Genomic DNA, 14,705 nt, shown 5'->3' on the forward strand with positions numbered 1-14,705 from the left:
TCATGAGGTACTTTGTCAAACGCTGTCTGAAAATCCAGATACACAATATCAACCGGCTCACCTTTATCCATGTTTGTTCACCCCTTCAAAGAAATGTAGTAGATTGGTGAGGCAAGATTTCCCTTCACTAAATCCATGTTGACTTTGTCTCGTTAATCCATGCTTTTGAATATGCTCTTTAATTTGTTCTTTATAATAGTCTCTATCATTTTGCCCGGCACCAACGTCAGACTCACTGGTCTATAATTTCCCGGATCTCCTCTGGAACCTTTTTTAAAAATCGGCATTACATTGGCCACTCTCCAATCTTCCGGTACCATGCTTGATTTTAAGGATAAATTACATATTACTAACAACAGCTCTGCAAGTTCATTCATCAGGTCTATCAGTACTCTGGGATGAATACCATCCGGTTCAGGAGATTTGCTACTCTTCAGTTTGTAGAACTGCCCCATTACATCCTCCAAGTTTACAGAGAATTCATTAAGTTTCTCCGACTCGTCCCACAGTCATAAGAAACATCACAAACTACCTCCAGTTCAGAAAAGACCTGACGACCTACCTCTTCAGGAAATTCTATGAGTAAAATATGCATTAATCATTCTGAAACAGTACACAACACAACCTCTAACTGTAATGCATCTTTTCATTTAAGAAAAGAGCTGACATACCTTTCTCGAGAAACCCAATAAGTATTCCATACGCATTAGTCATCTTGCCAACCACTGTAAATCACAGCATCATACAACCTTATAAATGTAATTAAAACAATATAATTTCTAACAACTGTTAAATGTAAGCCACATTGAACCGAAACTCATTTTTGGATAATTGTGGGATACAAGTATGAATAAATAAATAAAATGGAGGAACCGTAGAAAAAGATATGGTAGGGGCCACTCGAGTTCCAGCGAATACCCGTTGCAAATAACTTCGAGAATCCACTGTTCTGAAGTAAACTGAGTCCACATCTAGTAAAAGAAAAATCGCTTAACTGTGCCCCTATTGCCACCAGAGGTAGAAACCCAACACCTTCATTGGTAACTTCTACCTGGACCAGGGGTACCCGAGCCAGACTCCCTACCCCCCCCCCCCCCCCAACAATCACCTTGAAAGGCTTGAGCATCTGAAATAAATGACTCCTCTGGGTCCCAATAACTCTACCAGGGCAGTAACTATGCAAATTCCTAAATCCACCTCACAACAAAACTCCTCCGGCCTCCATTCTTGGATTTATCATTTGGCAAACAGGGAATCTTGGACGCTTGTAAACTCTTTATCAACATATCAAGCTCATTCCTGAACAGCCTAGAACCATGAAGGGAAATTCAGCTTATACTTAGAGGCCACATCTGCAGCCCAACCACAAAGCCATTAAGCAGGCCACCACCACAAAGGCCATATGCCTAATCTTTATGATTAACCCCCCACCCCCCCAAAAAAATTCAATATACAATCAAAATAAATGTATAAACGGTTGTAATTTACTTAGAACTAGCTTGGTTCAGCGGAATATAAATATGTGAACTTAAATTAAATATGCTCAGACGAAGCCCTTAGCAGATTGTACTGTATAACGCATTAGCTAGAAAGGAGGAACCCATTTCTATCTTAGCGACCTGTATGTCCACTGCACCCTGAGATAGTGGAGGGCCATTTATCACCTTTTCCACCAATTTGAAACAAACTCTGGCTACCACACCCCCACAATTGGACTCCTAGAGTGCCAATGCCGAGAGCTCAAAGCAACACCAGTAGAGTCTCCATTCTTTTATCCTGAGGGTCCTTCAGGCACCACCATCCACTGGAATAGTGGTCTTCATAGTGACAATGGTAACCACCGCATCCACTGTAGGAGGCTTAAGGGTATGCCTATCTTCTGCTGAGATGGAATAAAGCTTGCCCTAGCCTGAGCAACTTTACAAGGCACATCTGGCTAAGTCCACCCTGTGTGGACCAGGTACCTAAGACACTGGCTCACAGGGAAGGTTTTAGGTGGCTGCTTGATGCCCTTCACCAAAGGATCCCCCTTTCTTAGCCGAACCCTCCATGGCCACCTTGCCCTCAAAATGTAGAAGACCCGAGTACTCAGCTCCGAAAGTTCCTCTCAATGAAAAGTGAGGACCACCAAGGGATCTTCCTCGGGATGAAGATTTCCCCCCCCCCCCCCCCCCAAGATCCTTGCCAAAACATCCTTTGTCCTCCTGGTCACTGAAACCTCTTTCTGAGAATTTGGCCTCGAGATCCTCTAACTTAGTGTCCCAGTTCACTCCAAGATGACTGACCACACCAGGAGTCTGCACCGTCACATTAGAGTCCCACTCAATGGGTCCTCTGGACTTTCATGTTGAAAGACTGCCCAGATAAAATTTGGATGGAAACCAACCCCCCACACCTGCAAAAGCTCTTTTTGTCTGCAGAAGGGCTCGGGGGAGGGACTCTCCAGAGTTAGCCATGGCACTTGCTCACACAGAGGACCATTTCTGAGAGCACCCAATGGAAGGGAAAGGTCTTCATCAGCCTTCAGTAACCAGCAAGGGTAGCATATCCTCCCCTTACTGGTCTCCTCCAGAAGAACCACTTGCAACTGAAGGACCTCCGCCATCTGCTCAATAAGGGTGAGAAGCTCCTGCTGCTAGAAAAGCCATACCACTGGGGAATCCTGCTCCTCCCCAGGGAAAAGCTCCACAACTCTACGGAGTCAGAGCAAGCAGGGGAGGATGGCCCTTACACCTCTTCCTCCCAATCTGTGTCCTCACAGGAGGAGAGATCAAGGATGTCATCAAACCTTATGCTGGCCTCCCACAGCTCCTTGCTGCAGGGGTGGAGGCAGAGGAAGCAGGGGCAGAGCAAGGGACCCCAGGACCTGAGGAGGGCCTTCCTGTGGCTCAGGTCTGTCCCTCAAAGCTGACTCATCTGCCCCACACTATGCTGCTAGGGCCCTAATGAGCCCTTCTGAAATGGCCACAGCCAGCAAGGGTCCAAATTTCCAACCTGGGCCCCCAACAGCTCTAAAGTTTTGGTTCTGACAAAGTGGGCCCAAGGAAATCTCCGAGAGGACTCCTTCCCCACAGAATGCTCATATGGAGTCTGCCCCACTGCAGGAGCCACACAGCTAGACTCCAACATGACTGTCACTCCTGTCAAAAAATGCTTGGTCACCGTGGGTGCAGGAGCAACTCCAGCAGCAAAGAATCCCCACACCAGTGGCTCCAGGTTTCAAGTGGAGCCATCCTGAAGCACCCAATAGTTCCACTCCACGATCAGAGCACACCAATGAGGCTGTACTGGACAGCCAGCAGCTGCCACACAAGCCACACCGCAATGTAGGCATGCCAGCTGTCCCTGAAGATGCACATCCCTCTCTGGATCTACCCCCTCAAAGGGAAAGGAGCTTCCCCCCCTTCCAAATTCTGGAGATCCAGGAGTGGTCAGGATCCCTGTGCTGAGCCTGAAAACTTTCATTTTTTTAAAAATGCCCAGATTCAGTTGCAACAAAAAGCATGAAGTTCTCTCAGTCAACTATTTTTTTTTTAAAATAAGGATCTGGAAAAGGAGGAAATGGAATGAGCTGACAACAGCTGGCAGGGGTCTGTGATGGCAGCCGAGGAGGACCAACCTAATGGCGAGGACTCCTGGCCTACAGGAGGTAAAGCACCCCTAGCTCAACCAGGGGAAGGACCACAGCCTAACCCCAAGATCACAGACAGTGCTAGGACCTGACCACCACACATGGCATAGGTCTGTGAGAATCGGGCCAGAGGAAAACAAAACAAACAAACAAACAAAAAAAGCAGTTGTACCATCTGCTGGGGTACAGAAATACTGACTAGCTCTAGGCTGCACCTGCTATTACATTGGTGATGGAGGTACAAAAACAGTTTCCACTGACATCACTGGTATAATAGCAACTGAAACCTGGGACTAGTCAGTACTTTTCTACCTCCATCTGCTGGTTGGGGGATATAATACATTGGTTTGGACTGGTCTAGCTGAATGAAAGGAAAATACAGTTTGGGACATAACACATTGGTTTGGACTGGATTAGCTAGATAAAAGAAAAATACAATTTAAAGACTATCAAATCAAAATACAAAGAGAGAGAGAAAACAACAACAACAGAATCTCTCATAAGTACATAAGTAATGCCATACTGGGAAAAGACCAAGGGTCCATCGAGCCCAGCATCCTGTCCACAACAGCGGCCAATCCAGGCCAAGGGCACCTGGCAAGCTTCCCAAACGTACAAATACAATGAAGAACATATCATTCATTATATCCAATTTGCAGTACGATGGGGGACATATTATTCTTTATATCCAATTTGAAGATAGAGATGATTGGTTTTTCAAAAACTGATTGCAGTTGCTCTCCAGCTTTGTACCAGGTGCCCTTCCTATTTTAGAATTTAAAAAAAATCTCTTTTTAACAAACACAGGTTTGTTACTTTTTTCATACCTGTAATATAAGGATATCAATTTAACTTCTCTGACCCTAAACTTACTACAGGCTTACCTTTGCTCACTTCAAAAGGGGGCAAGAAGTCATACTCTTCTATACTCTATAAAGTTTACAATTAAACTACCTGTTTCCAGTAACTTACTGAATAGGTGAAGGAAAAAATAGGGTTGGGTCTTTGGAAGGCCTCTCTACTTCTTGTATCCACAGGTAAAAATAGCTCCTACAACTGTAATATGGCAAAGAAACATGCCCTTAAAGCTGTGGCTCTCATTACAGCTCCTGCCTCTGTCCAGACCGAATGCTTGGCTCAAGACAACATTCTGGTTTCATGCAATAGATGCATGCACATTGAATCCCTCATGAAAGAAGTACATGAACTAAGAGAGGAGCTGGCAATACTAAGAAGCATCTGTGACAACCAGAAAATCATCCCAGAGATGGAAGATGAAACACTGAGGATCACCAGCAGACGGAGAGAACATTTTGTGGAGAAAAGGACAGCTGGACACAGTTCACCAATCCTACAAAATCAACCCCCCAACTCTATCTTTTGTTGAACTGAAGAAATCGGTTCACAACCTTGGAGGTAGAAGAACTGAAAAAAAAAAAAATCTTGGGAACAGCAGGAAACAACAATCAGAAATCCCCAGGCCACTGGATCAGTGGCAAATAAGAAGCGAAAAATAGTGGTGGTTGGCGATTCTGTGCGGTACTGAGGCGCCCATCTGTCAACCAGACACGATGTCCAGAGAGGTGTGTTGTCTGCCTGGTGCCAAGATTTGAGATGTAGTGGAAAGATTGCCTAGACTCATCAAACCTACTGACCACAATCCTATGCTGCTAATCCATATGGGCACAAATGATACTGCTAGGTATCCTACTGAACATATCAAACGTGACTTCATGGCTCTGGGTCAGAAGGTAAAGCACCTAGGTGCGCAGGCAGTGTTCTCATTAATTCTTCCTGTTGCAGTTAAAGGCAAAATGAGGGATGCTCGCATCCTGGAGCTAAATGTGTGGCTGCATGGATGGTGCCAACGTAAGCACTTCGGTTTCCTTGACCATGGGATGATTTTCCAAGAGCTACTGAGCGGTGATGGTGTCCATCTTTCAAGAAACGGATGATGTGTATTTAGTAACAGACTGGCTGAAGTACTAAAGAGAGCTTTAAACTAAATTTGCTAGGGATGGGTGAGAAAAGCCCCAAAGTCATTAGCAGTCCTCAGGTATGTAAGACACCAAATACCCCTATAGAGAGGGAAAAACAGGGTAACATCTGGAGAGCCTTACATACCAATGCCCGTAGTATGGTAAACAAATGCCTAAATCTAGAGGCTGAAATGATAAAAACAGACTTGGATATAGTGGCGGTCACGGAGAACCATGACTGAGATGTAGTTATACCTGGTTATAATCTATTCAGGAAGGACAGGGTAGGAAACAAGGTGGAGGAGTGGCGTTATACAGGACATATGGGGTAAGGAAGAAGCGCTGTGGGTTAAATTGGTAAGAGGGAAAGGAAAATTTACATTGGTGTAATATACAGGTCACCTTCACAGTCAGAAGAAACAGACATAGACTTAATTGAAGATATCCATAAAACAGCTAGGAAAGGGGAAGTACTACTGATAGGTGATTTTCACATGCCAGATGTTGGCTGGGGGTATCCTTGCTGTGGGGTCAACTAAAAGCAAAGGGATCTTGGATTCTCTACAGGAAGATTTGTTTCAGCAGTGGGTGACGGAATCGATGCGGGATGGAGCTATTCTAGACCTCGTGCTTACAAACTAGGACACTGTTTCTGATGTTACTGTGTGAGATCATTTGACACATAGAGATCACCGAATGGTAAGGTTCAATATTAAGACAAAGGGGAAGAGGACTTATTTGAGACTGAAGGTCCTAGATTTCAAGAGTCTGAAAACTGGCAACTAAGATTTAATGCTAAGAAATGCAGGGTCATGCTCTTGGGTTACAATAATCCAAGGGAACGGTACAGTATTGGGGGTGAAGTGTTTCTATGTAAGGAAGAAGAGCGGTACTTGGGGGTGGTTCTGTCCAAAGACCTTAACGTGGCCAAGTAGGTAGAAAAGATGACAGTCAGAGTCAGAAGGATGCTTGGGTGCGTAAGGAGAGGGATGACCAGCAGGAAAAAAGAGGCGATAATGCCCTTGTGTAAGTCTCTGGTGAGGCCCCATTTGGAGTATTGCATGCAATTCTGGAGACCGCACCTACAGAAGGATATAAACAGGATGGAGTCGGTCTAGAAGGCAGCTACCAAATTGGTAAACAGTCTCTCTCATAAAACATATGGGGACAGACTCATGGACCTCAACATGTGTATGCTGGAAGAGAGGTGGGAGACAGGGAATATGATAGAGACATTTAAATACCTCAGTGGCGTTAATGCACAGGATGTGAGCCTTTTCCAAATGAATGAAAATTCTGGAATGAGCGGGCATAGAATGAAGTTAAGAGGAAACAGGCTTAGGAAGAGCCTAAGAAAATGCTATTTCACAGAAAGGGTGGTGGATGCATGGAATGGCCTCCTGGTGGAGGTCATGGAGACAAGGACTGTCTCAGAGTTTAAGAAAGCATGGGGCAGGCAGGTGGGATCCCTTAGGAAAAGGAGGAGCTAGTGGTTACTGAGGAAGGGCAGACTGGATGGGCCATTTGGCCCTTATCTGCCGTCATGATTCTCTTCTCAGACAATCTAAACGCTATTGTGTTTTTTGAACCTACAGCCATACTATTAGACATTAAACTGCAACTAAGGAGCAGATACATGTTAAATGTTTTCCTGTAAAATTACTGAGGAGGTTAATTACTGCAAGATTGAAAACTTTTGGAAAATCATCACCCTTCCACCATATAAGCAAACCCTCTCCAGAATGTGTCTGGAGTATCTTTTCAGACCTCTCTGTACCTATGTCCATATCGCTCTTCTCCAGCTCTCTTTCTGGTTCCCCTTCTTTTCCTTTCTCCTCTTCTTTCTTAGCAGTTTCAGTCAGTTTTTCCTTTCCATCCTCATCATCTCCTTCTCTTGTTGTCTCCTGTATAATGGTAAACCATAAACTGTTGGCCACTACATGCCTGAGGGTGTTACCTGATGCATGGTACAGGCAAGCTGAACACTGCAGAAGGGAACAACCGTGGACCTTAAGAATTTGTGTTGGGAGGGAGGAAGGGAAGGGGTGCAAGAGCCTAGGCGGAAAGAGAAGAGCAGAGTGAAAGGGCCAGGACCAGCTGAGCATAATGCAATACCTTGGCCTCTCTCTTCTCTTCCATGGTTTGTGTCTCAGTACGACTCTCATCACTGCTACCATCTTCTAGGAAAAAGAGCAAGAAAACATATAACATAGCAAAAAAAAAGGGCATATGAAATCCGTATAATCTACACCCACTCCTTTTGGTCTGTGCTGGCCAAATCTCCACCTGCCTGTTGGCCTCCTATTACCTACCCCCTTCTTCAGTCATTCTCTCTCTCTCATATTCTCCCTTTTGTCTATACTTTTTCTCCCCCACCTCTGTGCTCACCTATCCTTTCTGCTGGCTCATCCAATGTGGTCCCAGCAATTCCACTGCTCTCCAGACCAAAGCTAGGATCAGCTTTTCCGGTGACCTTGGCAGCCTCTTCTACCTTTCTGACGTGGGCTTCCACCAATGCTGTGGGGACTTCCTCCTTCATCTTGGAAAACTCATCTGCAGGAGTCAAAGATATTGGATATCTTGGATTTGTCATTAGCACTTCATCGGATGGATTTTTACCTTTTGGTTGCCAGATAAGGGTATCTTACAGAACGCTCAACATAGACACACCAAGGGTACATAAGACCAACATTCAAACCTCCCAGCTAGGTACACCATATCTGCCTAAAAGTTGCTAACATGTTTATAGAAACCAAAGCACCCTCTATCTAACAGGGTAAGTTTAAGAAAAGACATGTTATATACAAGTAGATCATATCACTATAAATCCTGATGTGTCTGACCAGAACCCTGAGTGCTGGCCATATGGCAACTTCCTGTATATTCCATGTTATCAGCTACGCTCCACAAAGTGGTGTATAAAACACACATTTCCTACATTCTATGATGTCACACACAATACGCACGCACAACGCATTATACATCTGGCAGAACCTGTGCTGCTGCCCACACTATGTCACGTCTTTGCCCAGATACCTAGAGCTGATTTGGCTGCTGCTGATGCCACCCTTGGGTCTACAACTGAAGCCAGAAAGGCAACTGTGCTCATAACAGGATTGCCAGATTGGCTGAAGGGGATGGGCTGGTAAGCTAGTGGTCCCAGCGAGGCCTCCGAGTCCTCCAGATAAGGGTCCTCGATGGGCAGGCGCAAAAAGTGGAGAATGCATTCGTCCTGAGTTCGGCTGCCCACATGCTCTGATACCTTGTTCCAGTCATCTTTGTACATCTCCAGTGCCTACAGGAATGGAAAGAGAATGGCTTCACTTTTAGGGATTTAGACGGTACCGTCTGCGTTTCTCTAATGATGCCAAAAGCCACCTGCAGGAAGAGGCAGGATTATACAAGTGTGAGAGCACTTTCTTTAAATGTCTATACAACTCTGTCATCCACCATCCCGAGGAGGAGATGGCATTCCATCCCATCAGAACACTTACCCAACACTTTCTGGTTCTATGTGTACACCTGAACCCAATTCCTTCTCTTTCAACTAGTGTGGCCAACTTCCCCATAGCAGGGAATATCCTCACTATTCATAGTGAATATTTCATATTAATTGAATTTTAATTTAATTCAGCACTTATATTCCACCTATATATATATAGTTCTAGGTGGACTACAACAAAAAATTATACAGACAATAAGCAGAAAGTGATAAAGATATCACATTAAAAATGAAAATACATGTGCCCACTTTACTTTTGACTAAACAAACTAAGGCTAGCTTGTCCTTCTATCAGATTAGACCTGCACAGTTTGGTGCCTACATGGGATTATAAAGCATTGGCCAGAGTCTGGAATGAGGACATGCAAACTGGTTACAGGGGATGGCGTTAGACTATTGATGAAAAAGCTTACCCGATCTGGAGCCTTTCAGAAGCAACAAGGAGAAATTAGATCTTACCTGCTAATTTGCTTTCCTTTAGTCCCTCCGGACCGGACCAGTATTTTCTCAGTCTCCACCCGCTGGAAGGCGAGCACAATCCATCAGTCCAATCCTGGTCCAGTCCGGAGGGACGCTATGGAATATACATATCTGCTGTGGCTCTACCTTTCTCCTCATCAAGCATATTTGGCATGAATTGTGGATATAGCAGAGTAACCGCAATGTAGGGTGGTTCCTGCTACACTAGTACATATGCTCTGGTCATGTGCATTGGTAAAACTGTTTTGCATGAGGGCGTTGAACTACATGGCCTTGATATTGGGCAGAAGGTTCAAGCTGATATTATGCTTTTTTTCTAAATTTGTTTCCCTAGGCCTACGATCTAGACCCAATCTGCTCTTATAGAAGGCCTTTTTCTGGCATCAGAACAGTGCGCCTTCAGTGACTGCTTGGAGAAATGAACTCTTATCTCATGAAGATGGAGAGGTTGGATGTACAGAGGAGATTCCCTCGGCAGACTTTCCAACAAGTCTGGTCCCCAGTTTGGGATCATTTGCCACACCGTGCCCGTAGTTATTTGTTGAATTTGTGACCTCAAGCACTGTTTTTGTTTTTTTTTTTGGGGGGGGGGGGAGGTTTTAGTTTGGGATTTTATTGGTATTGTTGGGTTCAGATCGCTGTGAAGAAACAACATAAGCAATCTGGACCTTGTATTTTGGGTACTGAAGGGAGGGCGGGAAGGGTGAAATTATGAAAATTACCACTTATGTTTATGGATCTGTTGTAGGTATTATTGGTCTGCTGCTCAGGATTGTGGTTGTATATTTTGTGATTTTTAATAACGAATAAATACAAAAACAAACCCATGTGTCTAATTAGTCACTCAAGATTTTAGATTAAAAATCTTGAACAGCAATTTTCCAAAACTTACTCAGTCCATTTTTTTTGTCAGTTCTTCCTGTGCCAAAACTCACAGGTATTTTAATGACTGCATTGAATACTCTATGCAAAACTCATTCAGTCTAAAAACCACTACCTATTCTCCTCGAAACTACTGCTGGACTGAGTGAGTTTTGGAAAAGTGATCTTCATTTGTGCACCTAATCTTTATTTACTCAGAGTTTCGCTCACATAGTGCTATGTTAACTGTCCATGAAGAGAATTAATTTAAGCGTTTCCCAGTTGTGCCTCACACCCTCTGTACCACTACAGACCTCCCCCTACCACATCTCTCCCACTTACTCGTCCATCCCCTTCATCCTACTGGTTTTCCCTCCTTCTCATCTGTCCCTCCAGTATTCTTTGGTCTTTCTTACCTCCAGCAATAGCAGGGTCTCTTGCTCTGTCCATTCCCGGGTGGCACTAGCTGCCGCTTTACTCTGTGGGGGAAAGAATGTGGCATTACTAAGAGATACATGCATGGTATTGGCTCCCACTTTAGCTTCTCAAGAGAGCAGTTTCCATACTTTAGAGGGAGCATTCTTCTTGGTATACATGTCTGTCCGAAGGCCAAAATTTTGCAGATCATTTGGCTTCTCTTTGCCTTTATCTGGGAAGTTTAGCATCTGTTGGGAAGCTGGGGTTTGCTGCGAAGACATAAGAGGCACAACATTTACTCCAAGCACAAACAGTTCAGAACTACTCAGCAGCTAGGATACTAGCAGGCTCATTTTCGAAAGAGATGGATGTCCAAAAAGTGACATAAATTGGCGTTAGGACGTCCATCTCACAGACACATCCAAATCATAATCAAACCGCATTTTGGACATCTTTCTCAGAAGTCCGTCGGAAGGACGTTCAAATCTCAAGGGGTCGTATCGGGGGCATGTTCAAGGCGGGACTTGGGCGTTTTTGAGCTATAATGGAACAAAGCAAAAACGTCCAACACTAAAACTTATGACGTTTTGAGCTAGACCTGTTTTTCTTACGAATAAAGCACAAAAAGGTGCCACAAATGACCACTGGAGGGAATCAGGGATGACCTCCCCTTACTCCCCCAGTGGTCACTAACCCCTTCCCACCCCAAAATGTGTGGTGAAGAACATTATTTGCCAGACTCAGATGTCATACTCAGGTCCATGACAGCAGCATGTAGGTCTATGGAGTAGTTTAGTGCACTTCAGACAGGTGGACCCAGGCCCATACCCAGTGGCGTTCCTAGAGGGGCTGACATCTGGGGCGGATCGCCGATGCGCCCCGCCCCCTGCGAAAGAACCCCCCCCCCGGGTGCACGTCGCTGGGGGGGTGCCGCGCGCGCCTGTCCTCCGTTCGTTCCATGCTGCTTCTCTGCCCCGGAACAGGACCTGTTCCGGGGCAGAGAAGAAGCATGGAACGGAGGACAGCTGTGCGCGGCACCCCCCCCCCCCCCAGCGGCGTGCACCCGGGGCGAACCGCACCCACCGCCCCCCCCCCCCCCCAGGAACGCCACTGCCCATACCCCCACTACCTGTTACACTTGTGCAGGAAACTGTGAGCCCTCCAAAACCCACCACAAACCCACTGTACCCACATATAGGTGCCCCCTTCACCCGTAAGGGCTATGGTAGTGGTGAACAGTTGGGGGTAGTGGGTTTTGGGGGGGGGGGGGGCTCAGCACACAAGGTAAGGGAGCTGTGTACCTGGGAGCATTTTATTAAGTCCACTGCAGTGCCCCCTAGGGTGCCTGACTGCTGTCCTGGCATGTCAGGGGGACCAGTCTACTAAAAATGCTGGCTCCTCCCATGTCCTAATGGCTTGACTTTAGACATCTTTTTTTCAAAAATGGCCAAAAATCAAAGACGTCCAAATCGCAAAATGTCCAAATCTCGGGACATCCATGGTATTTTCAAACACAAAAGATGTACATCCATCTTTTTCGAAAATTACCTTCTCCCCGCTTCGGAATTTGGACGTCTAAATCCTGACTTAGACGTTTCTTTTGAAAATGCCCCTCTTTGTAAAATAGTAGATGACAGCAGAAAGGAGAAATTAGGTCATACCTGATCATTTTTCCCCCATTAGTCCTTCCCAATATTTCAGAACCTGTGGAAATAGTTGTGTCCATCAACCAGCAGGTGGAGATAGAGAAGTGAAAACTTGAACTGAGAGACATCTCTCTACTGGCATCCAGTCCAGCTCCTCAGTATTTACCAAGACAAGCAGTAAAGAGAAACTCAGAATTAACACAACAACCTTAAACAACTTTGCTAACCTAATACTAACCAGATAAGCAAACATTTGTGGGCCTCTCTCATTTGTGGACAACAGAACAAGAGACATATAGAAGCACCATGCAAAGGTGACAGTAGTTATTTAACCCATTACTTTGCACTGACTAAACATCTCAGAAACCTTAGTCAGGTTTCTGGAATAGTGGGAAGGACTAATGGATAGAAAATTATCAGATAAGACCTAATTTCTCATTCCATTACATAACTTCCCACTATTCCAGAACCTGTGGGATATTCAAAGCAATCTCAAGAGTGGGTGGGATCCTGGCACCGCCCCTGAGGACTGAAACCCAAAACTGGCTGCAAAGTCCACCTTGTAGTGCATAGCAAAGGTATGCAGCGTCTACCATGTCACTGCCTTGCAAATATCAGCCAGAGACAGTAAGGTAGTCTCTGCCCACAACGTCGCTGAACACCTCATAAAATGAACCTGCAAGGCCTGAGGAACCTGCTTCCCCACAAGCAAATAAGCTGATGTGATAGTCAGCTATCTAGCAATTGTGGGCTTGGAAGCCATGAGGCCAAGCCTCTGTTTTCCAAAAAGCTCAGTCTGTCCAATTAACTCATTCGTGACTTCCAGATATCTGAGGACACTACGCACATCGAGAAGCCTCTTCATCCTCTCTGTGAAAGTACGGAAGCTCCACAGATTGGTTGAGATGAAATGCTGATACTACTTTTGGAAGAAAGGAAGGAACCATATGCAGAAAGAACCCCCGCCTCCAAAAAGGATCCTTACAAGAGACAGTCTGAAGCTCCGAAACCCTACATGCTGACACAACAGCCACCAAGAACTTTGTCTTTAGCATAAGATCTGTCAAGGAGGCCTTCCAGAGTGGCTCAAAAGGAAGTGTCTGAAGAGCTTGAAAGACTAAATTAAGTTCCCACTCTGGACACAGCATACGATAGGAAGGCCGCAAGCAGCCCACTACCTGCAAGAATTGCACGGTATCTGGGTGAGCTACAAGAGAGATGTCTTCTATAGTTGGCCCTGAAATAAACCAAAGTCACAACTGAACTTTTAAAGAACCCAATGTCAATCCTTTCTGAAGACCTTCTTGGAGAAACACTAGGATGTGCACAATCTGAGCAGAGAAGGGAGAAAGTCTGAATTCAGAATACAAGCCCTCTCGCATACACCATGGATGTAGAGCGTTTCCAAGCCTGAAGCAAGGTAGCAATGACCGAATCAGAATAACCTCTTCATCTCAACTGAGCCTTTTCAATGGCCAAGCCGTAAGACCAAAGGGGCACGGCCTCTGAAGTCAATCCAGGGCTATGAGAGTTATTCAACCCCGGTGAAATGCAATCTGTTTAAACTCATAGTTTACCATGGAGGGAAGGAATATGGTAGATGTATCTCCGGCCAGGGCTGCAGTAGGACATTGATTCCCAATCTTTCTAACAGCTGAAGAACTTGGACACTATGGCATTCCTTTTCGTTGCATTCAAGTCCAGAAGCAGAAAACCCCATCAGTCCACTATCGGCTGAAAACCCTGGTTGGACAGTTCCCATTCTCCCAGGTCGGAATGCCTACTAAGAAGTACGCTTTCACAATCAAGGATCCCATGATATGAGCTTCTGACAAGCAGAGATTTTTCTTCACCCAACTCATGAGGGAGGCCACCTCCACCACCAACTGGATAACTATGGGTCCCGCTGTCGTATTGTCAGAGAAAACTTGGACCGGGGCCTCTATTAGAAAGGGAGCAAAATAAGGAACTACGCACCGCCCTGAACTCCAAGCGATTTATCAACCACCAAGACTCCTGTTCCATCCAGGTGCTCTGTGCCAGATGGAACTTGTAATGAGCTCCCTAACCCGACTTGCTGGCATCTGTTGTCACCACCTCCCATTGTGTGAGCTCAGACGGTCAAATTCCTGGTCAACAATCACCACTGCATACTCTGGCAAACAGCATCCAAGGAAGATGAAGGTACT

General features: G+C 45.4%; 1 protein-coding gene across 4 annotated transcripts in view; it reads right to left on the reverse strand.

The window, feature by feature from the left end:
• SMARCC2 (SWI/SNF related, matrix associated, actin dependent regulator of chromatin subfamily c member 2) overlaps positions 1 to 14,705 on the reverse strand; it is a 58,755-nt gene that overhangs the window by 23,964 nt on the left and 20,086 nt on the right. For 3 of the 4 annotated variants that reach the window (XM_030196767.1, XM_030196764.1, XM_030196766.1), the window contains exons 18-23: positions 11,020 to 11,139; positions 10,870 to 10,932; positions 8,647 to 8,905; positions 7,999 to 8,163; positions 7,726 to 7,790; positions 7,388 to 7,514 (exon numbers count right to left, since the gene is read on the reverse strand). In XM_030196767.1, the coding sequence (XP_030052627.1) occupies positions 7,388 to 7,514; positions 7,726 to 7,790; positions 7,999 to 8,163; positions 8,647 to 8,905; positions 10,870 to 10,932; positions 11,020 to 11,139 (799 nt within the window). The remainder of the gene's footprint in view (positions 1 to 7,387; positions 7,515 to 7,725; positions 7,791 to 7,998; positions 8,164 to 8,646; positions 8,906 to 10,869; positions 10,933 to 11,019; positions 11,140 to 14,705) is intronic. The other variant, XM_030196765.1, reaches the window with a different exon arrangement.

The sequence above is a fragment of the Microcaecilia unicolor genome, chromosome 3 (genome assembly GCF_901765095.1).
Source record: "Microcaecilia unicolor chromosome 3, aMicUni1.1, whole genome shotgun sequence".
NCBI classification, from domain to species: domain Eukaryota; kingdom Metazoa; phylum Chordata; class Amphibia; order Gymnophiona; family Siphonopidae; genus Microcaecilia; species Microcaecilia unicolor.